The sequence below is a fragment of the Natrix helvetica genome (assembly GCF_964273705.1).
Source record: "Natrix helvetica genome assembly, chromosome: 1".
NCBI lineage: Eukaryota > Metazoa > Chordata > Lepidosauria > Squamata > Natricidae > Natrix > Natrix helvetica.
This window is the reverse complement of record NC_138548.1, coordinates 95,591,934-95,611,288: the sequence shown is the minus strand read 5'-3', so window position 1 is coordinate 95,611,288 and position 19,355 is coordinate 95,591,934. Positions and strand designations below refer to the sequence as shown.

At 37.6% G+C, this 19,355-nt stretch overlaps 1 protein-coding gene across 1 annotated transcript; it reads left to right on the top strand.

The window, feature by feature from the left end:
* The first annotated feature begins 2,772 nt into the window (after nt 1-2,772).
* LIN7C (lin-7 homolog C, crumbs cell polarity complex component) lies at nt 2,773-19,355 on the top strand. The gene is made up of 5 exons (XM_081938298.1): nt 2,773-2,932; nt 10,433-10,551; nt 12,053-12,124; nt 13,035-13,244; nt 15,842-19,355. Exons 1-5 carry the CDS (start codon nt 2,896-2,898, stop codon nt 15,995-15,997), a joined length of 594 nt encoding a protein of 197 aa, XP_081794424.1. The 5' UTR covers nt 2,773-2,895; the 3' UTR covers nt 15,998-19,355.

The following is a 19,355-nucleotide window of genomic DNA, read 5'->3' as shown; positions in this document are numbered from 1 at the left end:
CTAGAAAGGGAGGGGTGTTAGATATTAGCATATATCGTGGCAAGTCTCCCCTCTGGTCCGCTGCTACAGCGGGAAACAGGTATCGTTCTGATTGGTCGAGGGGCGTACCCGATCCCTATAAAAGGGGAACCCTCCGACCACAGAGCAAGCTGGATCACTACTACTACTAATAAAGAGCTGTTAAGTCACTTCGTTTCCGCAGTCTGTCTCTCGTTGCCCAGATCTAACAGTTCCACTCCTGAAATGTTCTTATTGCTAAGGACATTGGTCCTGATAGCCTAGAGATTTATCCAGTAAAAAATATCCATCTTATTTAACCAATTCACAATTGATGCAAAAGCTATGAGTGGCACTAAGAGTCATGGAAAGATACAGGCTCGGCATTACAAGACAACCTAGAAAGACCTGCATGTGGATTAGAGAACAAACAAAAGTATACGATATCATCAAGAAAGTAAAAGAGTTGAAATGGAAATGGGCTAATCAGATAGCAAGAAGACTGATAGCAGACGGACCAAGGCAGTCATAGAATGGATCTCACTTGATAAAAAGTGTCCACGAAACAGACCTAGAACAAGATGGATCGATGACATCAGCAAGTATTGTGGGCCCAATTGGCAAATGAAAGTTCACGAGCATATTGGTCAAAAACATGCAGAAGAGACCTTCATCCTGCAGTGAATCGGCAATGGCTAGAATGATGATTTAACCAGTTTATCAAACAGTGGCTTATTCTTCACTTTCAGCTTGATAGATGGCATACAAGTTTGATAAGTACAGGTAGTTCTCGACTTATAGCAGTTCATTTAATGACCGTTCAAAGTTACAACAGCACTGAAAAAAGTGACTTATGATGGTTTTTCACACTTATCACCATTGCAGCATCCCCAGATAATCAAAATTCAGACATTTGGCAACTTACTCATATTTATGATGGTGCAGTGTCCAAGGGTCACAGGACTACTTTTGCAACCTTCTGACAAGCTAAGCAATGGGGAAGTCAGATTCACTTAACCATATTACTAACTTAACAACTGCAGTGATTCACTTAACAACTGTAACAAGGTTGTAAAATGGGACACAACTCGCTTAACCAATGTTTTGCTTAATCACAGAAATTTCAGGCCCCATTGTGGTCATTAAGTGGAGAACTACCTTGGCGTGGCTTTAGCTCTTCCTATGCTTTGCACAGCAACTGGCCCACAACGGATGGGCCACGCTTAGCCCTTTATCAACTTCCCACCCTTCCTTCCTTTTCCATACGGACTCACTGAGAAAACAGTCTGAAGCCCAAAGAAGTTCGTCTGGCAGGTTTCCTTTTCTTCAGGCTGCAGGAATTCTCTCACGTTCATGCCAGCACAACTAAAATGAGCCAAGTGTCTATGGAGATGCTCAGTCATCCAAGTCACGGTTGTCCCAAAGGTGCTTTTTCAAGAGGCAACTGTACTTTCTCTTTTTTCTTTGAAGACATTTCACTTCTCACCCAAGAAACTTTTTCAGCTCTGACTGGATGGTGGGGATTGGAGTGGATACAACATCATCTACCTCCAATCTACAACACAGTTCCAAGAAGGCTCCACACCAGGGGTGGGTTCTTGCCAGTTCTAACCTCTTCTATAGAAGAGGTTCCACAAATCTACAGTGCTGTTTAAAACCGGTTCCAGCTCCCTCCCTCTGCCCATCATCAAGATGAAGAGCGAGAGGAGGAATTCTGGGAGTTGAAGTCCACAAGTCTTAAAACTGTCATGTTTGAACACCCTGGGTTTTTTTTTCTAAAGGGTTAGGGATGCAGGTGTCTTGTAACTTGACAGCTTTAAGACATGCGTGCTTCAAGTGCCAGAGTTCCTGAGCCAACATGACTGGAGGGGAATTCTGGGAGTTCAAGTCCACAAGTCTTAAAACTGTCAAGTTTGAACACCCCTGGGTTTTTTTTTCTAAAGGGTTAGGGATGCAGGTGTCTTGTAACTTGACAGCTTTAAGACATGCGTGCTTCAAATGCCAGAGTTTCAGAGCCAACATTTTGGTTGCTAAGCAAGAGCGTTTTTAAGTGAGTTTCACCACATTTTACAAGTTGGCCATGCCCACCCAGTCACATGGCCAGCAAGCCACTCCCACCCAGTCACATGGCCAGCAAGCCACTCCCACAAAGGCCACACCTACAGAAGAGGTTCTAAAAAATTTGAAACCCACCACTGCTCCCTTTGCGCTACTCAGATGGTTCTGATGACACCTCAACGACTGTCTAAAAGGATGCAAATGACCAGCTGTCTGCAAGGAATATAAAATATAAACCTCACCCCATTCCTAAGAGGTCTGTAAGGGGCGTGTATAAGCGCACCAGCGTGCCTACCGTCCCTGTCCTACTGTCTCCCTTTATTCGTACCCATTTACTGTGTTCATATTTATGTTTATACTTGTTATCTCGTACACGTTTGACAAACTAAATAAAATAATAAATAAATAAATCCTTCCATTCTCTACTATCTAGTCAGAGCTAAAGAAGCATCTTGGATGAGAAGAGAAACGTCTTCCCCCAAAAAAACCCCCAGAAAGTCCAGTTGCCTCTTGGGAAAGGACTCCCCACACATACACACCACCTTTGAGGCTAAAATGAGCCAACTTCTCCGGGCAAAGAAAGCGCAGTAGTTGGCGCCAAAGCTACCCAAGGCTTTTATTGAAAAGAGGGACTGTCCCGCGGGACACAGCGAAACTTTCCTCCGAGCCTGCAGACAAAGGGAAAGAGACCGAACAAGAGGCTGAAAAGGCAGAACTGGCAGGGAGGGATTCGAGCGTTCCCTCCACATTAGCGGCCTCGCGTCATTCAAACAGCAATGCCTCCCACCGACGTCACTTCCGCTCGAGCAGCTGAGGGCAAGAGAGGAGGTGGAGGGGAAGATGGCGGCCCTGGGGGAGCCTGTGCGGCTGGAGCGAGGTGAGAAGAGGGGAGCCGCGAGGAGCCGCGTCCTGAAGGCGGGAGGCGGGACGGGTGGGGGAATTTGAAGAACCGACTTCAAAGGCGGTGTGTGTAAAAAAAAAAAAGGCGAGGGAGGGACTCTGAGCTCTCCACCCTGCTTGGCAGGCGCTTGCGATCCTGAGCCTTGGCTGCATGGAGGAGGTGGAGGGGCGGCGGCTTTCCAGATGCTGATAGGAATTACAGGCCGTATGAGCTCCCTCACCCGCGTTAGATGAGGAGCTGTAATCCAACGATATCCGAAGGGTCGTTGAGGTTGCCGCTCTCGATGAAAGCTTGTGTTGTAAAAGAGGAGCGAGCCTCTTGCCTCCAAATATCCACCCGTAAGGGAGATGCCTCCTTTGACCTAAGACCGTTTTGGTATAACGCGATTAACTTTATGTTATTGAATTATACAGTGACTCCTTTTGGATGCTTGTAGAATGTAGTGAACCCAAGGAAATGGGTTCACACAACGTTGCAGGCGACGCACACACCAATATTAAAATCGTCAAATTCGACATGCTACGGTTAAGCACCTGGCCAATTTTGTTTTAATTCAGAACTTGATTAGAGTTTGGTTCGGCCTGATCCATACATCGAAGGGAAGCCTTCAAGAAGTACCAGGGTTGTAGGCTAAGCTGAAAAGTCAAAAATATTCTAATCTCGAGTTTAAATCCATATTTAGAATAGCAGAGTTGGAAGGGACCTTGAAGATCTTCTAGTCCAACCCCATTCTTAGGCAGGAAACCCAACACTACTTCAGATAAATGGTTATCTAACATCTTAAAAACTTCCAGTGTTGAAGCATTCACAACTTCTGGAGGCAAGCTGTTCCACTGATTAATTGTTCTAACTGTCAGGAAATTTCTCCTTAGTTGTAAGTTGCTTCTCTCCTTGATTAGTTTACACCCATTGTTTCTTGTCTACCCTCAGGTGCTTTGGAGAATAGTTTGACTCTCTCTTCTTTGTGGCAGCCCCAGAGATATAGGAATACTGCTATCATGTCACCACCCCTAGTCCTTCTTTTCATTAAACTGGACATACCCAGTTCCTGCAACCGGTCTTCATATGTTTTAGCCTCCAGTCCTCTAATCATATGACGTTGAAGTTCTTTTGGTAGGTGGTTTGCCAGCTAGATGAATATATTCATTATGTTTTAGGAACCATTATGTTCTAGTAAAGGTAAAGCAGTTAGAAAATGTGGTTTGGAGGCAATTTTTGATCCATTCACAAAAAGCACATTTAAACACTTCAACCAAAAAATGTTTTTTTGTTTAAAAATGCAAGCTACTCATTCTGTGCCAAGCCAAATTCATATGCATACATTTGGATGGTAAGATGGGATCATTATTTGACCATTTGGAAGGTCAAATGAAGATCCTATTTCCTTCTATATTTTAAACGTACCTTGGATTGAATAAGATGCAGGTGTATTTTTAATTCTAAATTTATGTGGTTATAACTACTATATGTAGAATTTAAAGATAATGCATTTGTTGAAAATAATGTTTTGTAAAGTGGTAATTGCTAAACGTTTATCTGGTGTGTGTTGTTGGAAAATAAAATTTTAAAATTTTAAATTATTTATTTAAAGGAGGAAAAGAGTTAGAAACCAAGGGATAATACTATTTATCTAAAAATGAAATATCTCCAGTCATTTCTGAAGTAACAATATGTATGTACCCAAGAGACAGTTGAACTAGAACATTTAATTTTATTTCAGTTAACATTTATTTATCAAATGTACATGGCTCACCAGTGAATTTCTGGGTAGCAAACCATATAAAATGTCACATTTATTAAAAACTAAGAAAACAATTTAAATCATGGCCCTGGTAAAAAATTTGTTCCCTTATATACACTCAAATATAAGAGCACCAATGATTTAACATCCTGGCCCCAATGCCTGGGGCATTATAAGACATTTTTCCATCCAGTAAAAGCAAACAGTAAGTGAACTGCCAAGTAAGGATTAAAGAACAATATTAGATTATTTTCCTTTCAGGTTTGTTCAGAAAAACTTTGAATTAGGAAGCTTGTCCAAATTCATAATTTAGATTGCATATCCTAATAACAACTTTCTTCATTGTTGTACATTTCTGACTTTTCTCTAACAAATTAAAAATAAATAGCCTTCCACCTTTTATCCTCACAGCAAAACTTTTACGAAGTCAGATGTACAAGAGTAATTGAATCAAAGACATATTCTAAACCAGGGGTTCCCAAACTTTTCTATACCCCACACCACTAGAGTGCTTCTGATATATTCTTGCACCCCTTACAAAAGCAAATAATTATATGCATATACACTATAATTTTGAAACTTCTAAACCCAGGTTTTCGCACCTCCTGGAATATTGTCTCTGGTTGGAAACCCCTGTTCTAAACTTATCGCTCAATATGCCTTTTAGATTCAAGATGTTTCAAAATATCACAAATAAATAATGAAGCTTCTTAAATGAAAACTTGCTGTTTTCTGTCTTGCCTATTCTGCAAGTTGTATGATTACAACATCTATTTTCCTAGAGCAGGGCTGTCAAACTCCCGGCCCATGGGCTGGATGCGTCATGCCCCTCACCTGGTTTAGCAGAGGGGAAAAACATCCAGTACATCATGTGATGCCACCATGACGAATTGAGTTTGGCATCCCTGTCCTAGAGGATTAGAACACCCAACAAATCGCAGGCTGAAAATGGCTCTGTAAAAACCAGAACTAACACCCATGGTGAAATGAAGAACTGGCAGGTAGACTGGTTATTTGATCGTTCTTCTCTGGACAAGGAGAGAACTTGAGATTGCCCACAAGGGCTCCTTGCAAAGAAACTGCAAGATAGTGCTCTCCTGGCAGGTTTAGAGCTTTGGAAGGCAAGGGAATAACCACTATGCTCAAATCACAGAACCTTTGAAAGGACATTGTGTTTGCATACTTTGTAATCATTTTCCACAATTGATTGTTAATTGCTTTTCACCTATTGGGAACCTTTAGATCAACAGGTTTTGCAACGTATATGTGTATGTATCTCCATAGATGCTGTTGTTTTGAAATCTTTTATAAGAAATAAGATAAAGACTTTTAAAAATTGGACACTAGAGGCAGCTAGAAGGAATTAAAAATTACAATTAAAGAAGAACACTTAAACTCAACTTTCAAATACAGAATGAAGCAAAATATTTTAACATTTGACATACTGAATCAGGGACGTGCGGGCAGGGGAGGCAGGGGAGGCAGAGCCTCACCTCTCATCATGAAATAATATATAATATATAATAATAATATATATTGCCTCCCATCCCTTTTACACAGCTCCCGCTAAGCTCCGGTAAGGAGAACAGCCTTTGGGGAGTGAAGAGGAAGAGGAGGGAAAAGGAGGAAGAGGTGCGCGCGGGGCAGTGCCAGCTGGGCAACTGGCGGAGGCAGGAGAGTTCTCGGAAGCGCCAGTAACCTTCCTGCCTCCGCTGTACTTTGCGCACTCCTCGCGATTGCAATAGACGTCCAGATGTGGCAGGGGCTGTTGGGCTGGAAGCCCAAACTCCATTAGCCACAAAAGCTGCTTCTGGATGTATATTGCAGTCGCGAGGAGTGCACAAAGTCCAGCAGAGGCAGGAAGGTTCTCATCATTTCCCAGTCGCTTTCGTGGCTTTGTCATCAAGACGAAGTCTGGGAGCGCTGACAACATTTCTGCCTCCGCTGGACTTCGTCTTGATGATGTTGCCGCAGCTGCCAGGCGCGGACGGACAGAGGTAGCCAGAGTGGTGCCGAGGCAGTCCGGCAGGCGAGCGACCAAGGATCAGGCTGCCTGATCCTCCATCGCTCGCTCGCTCTTTCGTCCGCCTGGACCGCCTCGGTGCCGCTCTGCTATCTCCGTCCGTCCGCGCCCAGCAGCTGCGGCGACATCATCAAGACGAAGTGGCTTGGAGGCGAAGTGCTTTTTAGTGCTTTTCTGTGTGTCTGGCATTTAGGTAGATAGCTGGATGTCCTAAATGCCAGATGCACAGAAAAGCACTGAAAAGCAGCTGCTGTTGGGGACCGCGGAGCGCGAGCTGGCGGAGCGCGCTCAGGAAGGCGGGGAATGGGATCACGTGTGCTGGAGGCTGAGGCAGCCTCAGCCTCCAGCACACACGGTCCCATTCCCCGCCTTCCTGATGATGTCACCAGCCATAAACCTCACCGCATGTCACTGATACTGATGCACATTTTTGAATAATGGACCCAAAAGATAATTTTAAGGGTGTCTGTTTCTATAGATGGACTATGTTTAAGAGAGGTTATGAAAGAGGAACAGATTTTACCTGACAAGGTTGGGACTGATTTGAAAGTGAAATTAACAATGACAAGCTATAAAAATTACATGGAAACAGATGTTACACTGATGTTATACAAAAGCAGCTGGCTGATACCTTAATAATGAAAAGGATATAAAATAACAAACCAGGAGAGTGACCTGGGTAACTTTCCTCTATTGGATTTAAAAAGGCTTGAAGAATTTTGTGAAAAGGCACGAAGAGAAAAGGAAACATGTAAACTTCCCAATATAATATAATCACAATCTGTCACTAAAGATTGAATATCTAAATAAAAAGTTGCATGCATCCTCAACTTTCTATTTGTGCAAAATTTAAAGAAATCTATAAATAACCACTGTTCTTAATGGAATATGTAATCATTCTCAGAAGTTTTTAAGTGTGCCAGTTTTTAAGTCATAATTGTAATAGAAAAGTTAAGCTTGGTTACTCTGATTATATCTTATGAAATGTTTATCAGTAGCTGTCAGTACATTTAGAGTACTAGAACTGTCACAGCTTTTGAGATTATAGAAGTCTTATAATGGCTTATTGTAATTATATTTATTCTGGACAGTATTTTATCATTTGCTTTTCAGTCACTCAAGACAAATTAAACAATATTCACAAGAATATGATGCTTGGACTCTGCTGTTGGGCCTGCCCTTTGTCATGTGAAGCCTCTATGTTTTGATTTCTAATCTTCAAAGACTGCTGTGGAAAATATTGGTTTTGCTCAGCTGTTTTGATGGTTAACAGTTAATGATTTCCATGCCCAGTAATTAAGCTTCTGGCAGTTGCTTGCAAAACATTTTATGCCAGGAAACATAGAGCCCTATTATATTAAAATCTTTTTATCACTTAAGTTTTTGCTAAAGACCTATTCTGAGATCTTGAAACATGAGACATGATAAACCCTGGCATATACTACAGTACTGTAATTCTTTAAGGTATTAACTGAAATGTGAATTGAGTAACATGTATTGCTGGTCCTGTTGTATTCGGGTCTTTTCCCGTGTAAGATTGAGATTGTCTTGGCAACGTTTCAGCGAGGTCTCACTCGCCATCAGCCAGCCTGCAGATGGCGAGTGAGACCTCGCTGAAACGTTGCCAAGACAATCTCAATCGTACATGGGAAAAGACCCAAATACAACAAGACCAGTGTGTGTGCGTGTGTGTGTGTATGTATATCTATATAGTATTTGTGCTGATAAATAAATAAAGGGAGACTAGTATAGATCTATTTCAAGCTATTTAGCTCTCATCAGCTAGCCATACCCTTACTGGGATTCAAACCTGGGCTGTATTACATATTAGGCAGATGTATTAGCCACTAAGCCACAGGCTCTCCTCCTTATCAGTAATGAGCCGACATATGCTGGTGAAATATGGACACTAACCTTACAATCTATACAAAAGCTATGAGTGGTGCAGAGCGATGGTAAGAGACATGCTCAGCATTACAAGACAAGACAGAAAGATCAACACATGGATTAAAAAACAAACAAAAGTATATGATATGAAGAGAGTAAAAGAATTGAAATGGAAATGGGCTGGTCAAATAGCAATAAGAACATGATGTCAGGTGGATCAAGGCAGACAGAATGGATCCCACTTGATAAAAGGTGTTCACGAAAGAGACTTAAAAGAAGATGGATTGACAACATCAGCAAGTATGGTAAGCCCAATTGGCAAAAGAAAGCTCCAGATCATATCGATTGGAAATATGCGGAAGAGGCCTTCATCCTGCAATGGATAAATGGTTAAAATGATGATGATGATCATTCTGGTTTGGATGATGAACTGAAATTGTGAATTATCTTTTATTGAAGAAGGCAAAATATTTTAGTGACCACTAATTTTGAGTGATTACTCTGTTTTAAATAAAGTAATTGACTACAAGAGGCCTTTTGGATTACAGAACTGGTTTAGCAACCAAAGGCAGGATATTACTTACCATTCCTGCTCTAAAACAAAGCCTGTCATAATGAATAGAATCAAGGATTTACTGCAACAGTTAGGTGATGTTTGTCAGATGAAATGTATTTTACCATCAATATTCCTTTTTGTTTTGTTAATTATGTCACAGCAAATATAAGCTTCTGATTTTAAGATCGCTCTATTCTATGAATTATCTTAATCCCATGCATCAGTAAGATGTTTAGTAATTTTATCTCTGTTTTGTTTTTTATCAGGGATCATTCATACTTTTTAAAACACGGAATTTTTATCTAGAACAAATTCCCTTTCCGATTTTTATTCCTTAGGAAGACATTTTGCATGTGTTTGTCTACATTATTTGGGATTTTTCTCCAAGGCATGCACATTTCCTATGGAATGTATGCCACCAAGACAGGTTATTTAAATGTGTCATTATTGAGCCTCAGCTAGGATAAAGTTTATATATGAAGTGGTATCTTTTCCTTCATCACCCTAATAAAAAATTGAAGAAATAAAGTTTGAATGGCTGAAAGATCACTTGTGAAGAATTTCCAATAGCTTACCTCAACCTTCTTTTTCTGTTTTGAGAATAGATTGAAGAAATGCAAAAAAGTCACAACTGTTAAAAAGTATAGATCAAACAACCAGAAATATTTTACACAAAGATAGAATATCTTCAATTAAAGGAATATTATGAACTTTTAAATTTGGAATGCAATTCTAGGTTACCTTGGATGCTCAAATCAAGTAGAAAATTAATAAGAATATTTGGATCCTATTGCATTATGGATCCAAATCCCAAAGAAGTATGCATTGAATGGATATGATTATTTATACCTTATTTATTATAAACATTCAACTCTTGATACTAAGTGATGTACAAAAACAAAAATAAAAACATCATAAAAGCATGTAACCCTGTTAACTTGGTGCAGCTTTTTCAAAAGTTAGTTATGAAATAACAGGCAGGATAATATCATAGATCCCCTCTGAGATACTGTAAAAATTGTGAAAAAATGATAGAGATATTCGTATCATGAGGGGGAAAAAATTTAAAAACTAGTTAGCTATGCCTTGTTTAAAGCTCCTTAATTTTAAAATGGGAAATACAGAAACTCCTTTGTAAAGGGAATATCAGAATATAATTGAAATGGTATGTTATTGAATAGCATATGGTTGGCAGCCATGTCAAGACGTTAAAAATGTTACTTGTGTAAAATTCAATAGTTCACGTTGTTTTATTACCTCTTCCTCCAGATATTTGCCGAGCTATTGAGTTGCTGGAGAAGTTGCAAAGGAGTGGTGAGGTACCCCCTCAAAAATTGCAGGCTTTACAAAGAGTCCTTCAAAGTGAATTTTGTAATGCAGTAAGGGAGGTAAGTTTATTTTTGAAATGCATTCACAGGTAGTCCTTGACCTGTGACCCTAATGGAGCCTGCCTGTTATGGTTGCAAGTGGTGACAATGGTCGCAAGTAGTGACAATCGTTAAGGGAGACAGCCTCCTTAACATCCCCTACACCCTACTTTGAACTTGCAGGCCATTAAGTGATCGTGTGGTACTTCATGGGTGGGGGACGCCTGCCATCCAGCTGGGTCCATAAAGGATTGCAAAGCCAAAAAACTGACCAGTGGGGGAAAGAGCTCAGCTAGATTAGAGACCAGTGCTTCATTCCAATGCTGGAGTAGCTTCCAGACAAGCCTCTGTGCTTGGCGTCTGCCACAGCTAGCTGCCCATTGGCAAATCTCTCCTGGCTCTTACTAGCCTTTGGGAAGCCAGCAGCTCCAGCAGCAATATAAAAACTTTCCTTTGCTTATCCCACTCCATCACCCAGAAACTTACATTTCTTCAATTAAAAAAAAAGCAAAGCTAAGAGGACAGACTTGTTGATCTTCCCACCCCCCACCCCAAAAAAGGTGCTGAAATGATAATATTCACCTCTTCCCTCCAATCAGTATCCCTTTTAAAAACCTCATCTGCTAAACTTATTTGATTTAAGGAAATGAAAGTTTGGAAGGCTTGGAAAGCTTTTTGCTATCTGAGTCCCTTTTAGGACCCAGTTTATGTCATGGCCATTTGCTGCATATTTGTGCTTTAGACACTTTTCTTTGGGACTGAACTTTTTCTTCAGCTCCTCCAGAGCTGAAAGATGGTGCAGAAAGATTTTCTTTCGTTGGTTGATTCCTTTCCTTTACTCCAACCTGGAATGAAGGTAAGTCACTTTTGTCACCCTGTTTCCAGGCATGTAGTGAATTTAGAAAATGAGGTTTTTAAATGGGATAAATTGGAGGGCCAAAAGCTGTCACCCTTGAATTGCAGGCAGCTAGCTTCCCAAGGGCTAACAAGAGTCAGAAGAAGTTTGCCGTCTCTGACATCGAGTTGATTGGGGTGGGGTGGGGGCTCTGAAAGCAGCCATTTCCACACGGAATTGTTGGAGCATTGGAAATGGTGGCTGCTTCCAGGAGGCATGGGAAACAAGCCCAAGTCTGCAGGGTTCCCTCGGGTTGAGATGGGCGGAGAAGAGAGGACTGCTGTGTCCCCATGGTTGGTCATAACAATGAATGATCGCAGGGGTATTTTAGTCATTGTAACTTTAAAACAAAATGATATCTAGTTTTGGGGGAATCTGTCATAATTTTGATTGATGGTTAAGTTTCCTGTTGTATTTCAAGGATTACCTGTATTACAAAATACAAGTTAATCACTTAAAATGTAATAAGTATATGTATATCTGTTAGAAGCAAAGATTTAGAAAACTTAATGTCAGGATTCAGTTTCATTTTTATAATAATATAATTTTACAGTTTGCATCTATTCTTAATTATCCCTAACGTGTTAATGATTAACATTAACATGTTAATATTTTTATTTTCTAAAGGTATATGAACATGTGTATGAGACTGTGGACATCAGTAGTAGCCCAGAAGTGAGAGCTAATGCTACAGCAAAGGTAAGAGATTGTGCTAACAAAAAGTACTTAAGAATGGACTCTTTCTAGCAAGTCCTAATTAAGTTATTAAACTTTGAATATATCCCAGTGAATAATAGTTTCAGTATATGGGTGCTGCTACTATTGAACTGCCCTTTTTAAATTCTCCCAAAATAATCAACTGAAGTTCTTAATATTTACTAATTGACTAATATTTACATAAGGTTGCTACATATTTGATATTTCTAGTTCACATGCCTACTGGATTGGTATTTTTTGTGCATATTACACATACATATACAGTAAGATAGTTGTGAATGCTCATTTAATGACCCCAATTGAGATCTGCATTGCTAAGCAAATTGGTTGCTAAGTGGGAAATCACGTGTCTGCAACTGTGTTTTTCTAGTTCAAATCTGCCAAGACTAATCAATTTCATACCTTTGGTTTGTTTTCCTCCTAAACTTTTGAATAGTCTCCCTGATGCTGGGTTAATATACAGGAAGGGAATTAACATTTGTATTGACATTCATTGGAGAGGAAGAGATTATAAGAAAGTACATAGGCATACAATGGGAAGTACACATTGAAAGCAATGTGTTGCAAATGGGTGAAAGCCTGTAGTTGCAAATGGGTGTTACACAAACAGCCTTATGTATTCCCCATTGTGCGTTTGTTTATTCTTGTAATTGATTCATCTTCAATCTCTGCTCTATGTGGGGAGAGAAAAAGAAATAGGAATAAAACAGGGAATATATTGGGCTATTACAGTACAGTATGCAGCTGTTGGCACCAGGACTACCTGTGGCAGGAATCTGAGCACATTCATGGCTTTTGACCAATTTTCAGTTTCATGATATTTTGAAATTGATGTTAGAATGAATAAATCCAATGAACTGAAGGATAAACTGGAGGTTTCTGGATTTTATAGGCTACTGTTGCTGCTTTTGCCGCCAGTGAAGGTCATTCGCATCCCAGAGTCGTTGAACTTCCCAAAACAGATGAAGGGCTTGGATTCAACATCATGGGCGGCAAGGAGCAAAATTCGCCAATCTATATATCCCGAATTATCCCAGGTGGTATTGCTGATAGACACGGGGGATTGAAGCGTGGAGACCAACTTCTTTCTGTAAACGGAGTGGTAGGGATGGAATTCAATTTCCGCTTGTAGTAGCTAAGTGTGACCGCTTGAGGGCATTAAGAGGATATGAAGTGATGGTGATTGTGGTTTGCAATTGAAATGCTCAGGGGGAAATATAACTGTATTTGATAAATTTTATAAATTTGTTAATTTAAAATGGACACTTTATGAAGTAACATTTAAACTTAAAAATAAGACAATGAGTAAATACATAAAAAATAACAATGGTTTTGTCAGAATATCATTAAGAAATCTATCATTATAGTTAAAATGAAGGAGCTGAAATGTTTGGCTTCCTTATCCTAATTATATTGAGTTTTATCATTAGGATCCAGTATTTTCTTTTAGTCTAATTTACCTCCCAAAACTTCCTTTTAGATAAAATTAAGTTAGGCATCCTTTAAAAGTTCAGTGTTTAATTACAAAGTTGATTGTCATTTAGATTTATGTACATGCTAAACAAGTGTGCTGATTGCAAGTTATCCATATGCTTTTATATTTCCCAATTTATTTATTGATGCTTTATTTCAAAATGTATGTCAGAATATTGATATATATGTAGTAATATTTTGCTTATATGCAAGACTTTAATTTTTATTACATAAACAAAAAAGAAACATAAATCAGAGAAAGAAACTGATTTTACTATCCCTGACAAAAGGTTTGGCTGTTCTCTGCACAATTAAATCAGACCACTGAGCTACCTTATTGTTATCTATATTTCAATTGACCCATTTTAGCTAATCAAACCACAAGTGGTTAGCATGTTTTTCAAGATGTTTACAATCCCTGCTGCCTTTTCTGTTCTGGTTCCATTTGTAATTGGTCTTTTACAGACAAGCTGCTTGTATATTGGTGAAGCAGGGAAGTTATGAAATATTGCGGGGAAGTAGATTAATCATCTTTAAGATTGTAAAGAATCCTCTTGCATTTAATTAGTTCCTACTGTACACAGTGCATCAAAAGTTAGACACCACTGGTCAAATTGTTAGTTTTAAATGAACAAAAGTTGACAAGTATAAGCATAGTATAAGCATGACATGATTGCAGAAGTGGACATATATGTAATAATTTATATGCAAGAGTATACAGATTCAAAATGTGAAATATGTGACTATGGCAGGTGCAGAACACTGGACACCCTTTTAGTCAATACTTTGTAATCTCTCCTTTTGCAAAATTAATAACATTCAAATTTTTAAAGTAGCCAGCTATGAGAATCTTTCTATATTTGCTTTAGGATTTTCTTTATCACCCTTCCTTGCAGGAATCAGAATATCAACTTCATATCTGACTTGGGAGATATTTTTTACATTGTCTTGCTAAAATTAAAATGTTTCAATTTCTTCACTGACTGCAAGGTGATGCTATTAAAATATATTTACTTGAATATATTTAAATGAATTTACTGAAATAAATTTATATAAGTGCTCATCTTATATACGTGACTGTAGGCTGCTAATAAAATATTTTTTTTTAAAAAAAACAGCACATCTATTATTAAAAACATAAATAACGTAACATAAATAGTAACCAATAATAATGCAATGCCTCACAATCAATATAGCCAAAAACTATCGGGATTTTAAACCTGATGGAAAAGTCAAGTTTTTAATGCCTAGTGAAAGGTCATCAAGATTGGGTTGTTATGTAATTAAATCTATTTTTTTATCTGCACAATATTTTCTAGCCGATAGAAGAAAATATTATCTATGTTACGACTGCCACACAGCCCCAAAAGCAGAATAGAACTGTTTGATGATTGGCAAGAATGATCTGTATTTTCAAACAGATGTTTAGAAGCATGCATGGGCTTGAAAGCAGACAGGAGAATCCCACTTTAAAAGGTTTAAACTATATTTGCTTACTTGTGGAATTGTCTTCACCTGGCTATTACAGGCATAGGCTGAATGAAGCAATTCTTAGGTATTATTAACAATTTTTCTCTAACTGAAACAACTGGAAGGGTTTTCAAACTTCTACACCTGCTATATTATTGTTTTCTTAAACTTTTGTATGCAACTGTAGGAAGCTTATTTATGAAAGATTGTTTCTCACTACATTATCTCTGTTTCTAAATCAAAAACTCAGCTCTTTAAGCAAAATTTTGCTTCACATATGTTTTAATTTGAGTTTTTATAAAATTCACTTTTCTGATTCCACTTGTAAATTAATACTGTTTTGAGTTGTTTCTTTTTCTGTGATACATCAGTAGTTAAGAGTGAGTATATTCATATTCATGGTTTCATAATTACAATTTATAACTTTAATTTTCAATTACAATTGGGTACTTGAATAGAATTTGAAAATGATACACTGGGAAGAAAGATAGTGTCTTTTAAAAGAAACAATAATGGTGTGCTTCTAAGGAAATGAATGCAATCACATGGTCTGCGATGATGATGAAAACATTGTATGGGATACTTAATAACATCAGGATTCATGGTTTGAGAACTTGATTTTAATTTGGAATGGTTTGGAGACGTCAATGTATGATAAAGGAAACAAAAATCTTATAAATAATGGTCCTTGAATCTTAGGACACTTGTTGAATATATACTAATATGTATATATGTGTGTGTGTAATTTTTTTCCAGAGTGTTGAAGGGGAGCACCATGAAAAAGCTGTAGAACTTCTAAAAGCAGCTCAAGGAAAAGTTAAGTTGGTTGTACGCTATACACCCAAAGTCCTGGAAGAGATGGAATCACGATTCGAGAAAATGAGATCAGCAAAACGCAGGCAACAGAATTAATACTGAATTACATCCAGTATTATAGGAATGGATTGCTTACAGTAGATTCTTTTCTGGTTCTTCTTCTCCACATCTACTTTACAGAATTCATATTTGGAAAAGGGGCAAGGATTTTGCTTCTTCTTCAGCTGGATATTATCTAACAGACTCAGTTGGATGCAACTGTGCATATAATTCAAGGAAAAGTATGATATTTGTTCTATTCATGGAAACATTTTAGTTAAACTATGTTCATTTTATTAATATGTTGGTCTTTTTCAAATCTCTTGAATGTTCTAATGTTTTCAGAAGAAAAGTTTACATAAACATTTGTAACTATGGGATTTTACAAATTCTTCTTTACAATTCAAACCTGTACTTATAAAAACAAATTTGTAAATTAATTAAGTGTACTTTAATAAGCTAGTTTCAGCATTTGTATCATTGTTTTTCTAGTAATTTTTTATTTGGCTTTATTTAAAAGATAAAATCTTTATTTTGAGTAAAAGATATAATACAGGTCTTGGCACAAAAGTGTGTCATCTTCATGCAAATAGTTATAATTGTATGATTAAGTACAATTTGTATTTTTGATGAACAAGTTTTTAGGCATGTTCTTGGTCATAATTTTATATTGTTATTTACAATTTCAACATCTAATCTTGTTTTATGAATATTTTGCAACAGGTGATGTCTTATTTAAAACTTTAGTGCTTAACATCCTAAAATCTAGCAGTAAGCATTCCAATAATTTATACCTTTGTATTGATCGCTAAACATTTAGCAAAATTGCAGAGTTTTGTATTTCTATTTAGGAGGGGAATATTTACATGCAGTGCAGAAGAATTAAGTTTATACTCCTACGTTTTGTCTTGTAATTCTAAATATAGTTTACCAGTGCTATTCTTGGAGGGCAAAACAGCTTGTGCTTCTGATCATTATGATAACTATTATCATCACTGTTTGATATAGTTTACCTCTGAGTGCTAGAGAACATGATTTTTGGCTAGGAATCACAATCAGGAAAAGGTTACTGTACTGATGTCCTGTTTGTAGACTTTCCACAGTTATCAAGATGGTCAGTGTGGGAAGGAATGCTGAATTTTCTCGATTCTATCAGGTTAGTTTTTCATTGAAAACAATGTTAAGGCTCCACTTCAGGAATGATTCTGAATGACTTTCTAATGTTTTCTACAACAGGCAGAGTTCAGTCATGCTCTTTGCTGCTTCCAGAGTGCAGCTAAAAAACTAAGAAATGTTATGATTTTTTAAAAAGAAAAGTATTAACATTGGAAAGATACTCCTCTCTAGGAAAAGATAACACTTAAGGATTGTGTAAACTTGTTGGTTTAATTCTAGACTAAATAATACTGATCTAACAGGTTTTTTAAGGTAATTTTTCTGCTTTCACATCCTTTAGTAGATACCTTTTTCTATGATCCATTTTAAAACAAGCCTAGTACTAGTAGTGTGCAAAAAAAACCTATTAATGACTACTGAAGTAATATGAAAATGAAGAAAATGGTGGCTGGAACTAGTCTGAGCTGTCCTGTCTCTTCCTGTCATAACTAAGAATGCTCTGTTTCAAAACAGCAAGGACTAAAACTCTTAGTTGCCTCCGTCTTAAAGCATGCACTGGCTAGCATGACAAAGTGTCTTTAGCAGCTAGAGTTATGCGGTTGTTCCCCTATGATACACTGTGGGTCTTTAATGAGTGGAGACCTCATCTGTATTTGGTTATTGTTAGGCTGCAGTTCTTACCAGTTCCGATCACTGGTAGTGCTATGTCAGGTGAGGGGGGAGGGCACTAATCCAGTGGTTTAGATATTGGGTTCTGCATCTGTACTTTAAAATGCCAGTTGTCAAACAGCCTTAACATTCTCACAAAATTGACCCAGTGAGTTTGGCCATTTAATCTGCTTCCTGGAGAATGGAAGCCATTGGATATAATATACTGAATGTTGTCTTTTGGTATTGTTAAATGCCTCATTATGCCACCCTATTACTGTGTTATTGGGGGGGAGGGGAGTATTATTCTATTTTCCCCATAACCTCTACCTTTACAGTTTCAATTGTGAGATAAATGTGTGAGCCTTGTTCCTTTCCTCATAATTTTGTCATCTCTTCAGTTTTACTCCTTGACAGAGATAAAATTGTTAATCTTCCCACCTCTTTAAGGAACTAAAGGAAGATTTAAAGTTTGCACCTTAAGAATCCTTGATGTGATCTATGTAACATTTGCCTGAGTGTCTGTTGGTTGTTATAGTTCAAGGGAGTAATTGTCTGATAACATCTGTCTTCTGGATGACTAGAACATGCAGTAAAATATAAAAGGTCATAGGAATAATCTTTTCTTTCTGTGTCAGCATAATCATGTTGAATAAGGTGATCCTATAAAAAATAGTAGAAGCTGGTACAAGTAATTGTAATTTTTTTCTTGGCATTTAGCAATTGTGTGTTTGCCTGGAATAATAAGAGCATAGATTATTGAAATCCAGCAACTGTATGAAATACAATTTTTCAATTTGTTAAGACAGCAGTGAATTGCAGCCGGCAGCAGTAAACAGTCTGTAGAACCAGGAGGCTTAATTGTATATTTTTATGAAGTAATTAATATTGACTAAGACCAAGTGTAATAGTTGGGCCAGTCAGGAAATATTTTATAGAGCTAGATTTGTGTTGGAGTTTACTATATTCAAGAGAAGGATAGAATGAGATAAAGGCTATTATAAAATCTATTCATGTATTGAACTTAGCAGTGTGCTTTATTACTCTAAATAAATAGTTTGGAGTAGCCAGGACTGCTATAAAGTTTTATAATATATTATGCAAACTTACTTGGAAGTAAACATTCAAACGAACATAAGATTGTAATCTGAAAATTAGTTCTTAACTCAGTGGGTTTTTTTCTTTTTGGGTTTTGTGGGCTTGTCCTAAAAAAACTGTATGTGAGATTAAATCATGATTATACAAAGGAATAGACAATGACAAAAATCTCATTTTATGACTTATTAATAGCAAGGAGCAAGTAAAAAGGAATACAGCAGGGAAGGACAAATTAATCATATTCTTTAAAGTTAAACTGAAACTGAAAAGATTCACCCAAATCTCTTAATTGCAGTAATGCATAATATTTCATAAATGGGATCCTGTGGCAAGATTGAACTGTCATTTTTAAATTCAGATTAAATTTGTTCGATCAAGAATCAAGAAATTAATGTCACTGAACACATGCATTGACAACACTGTATTTACATATGTGCACACATGCAATAATTGAATCAGCAAAAACTAAATACTCTGTATAGTCATTATATATTTATTGCTGTTCCACAGCCCTATTTTTTAGGAACTTGGAAAATAAACATTTGAAATTTCA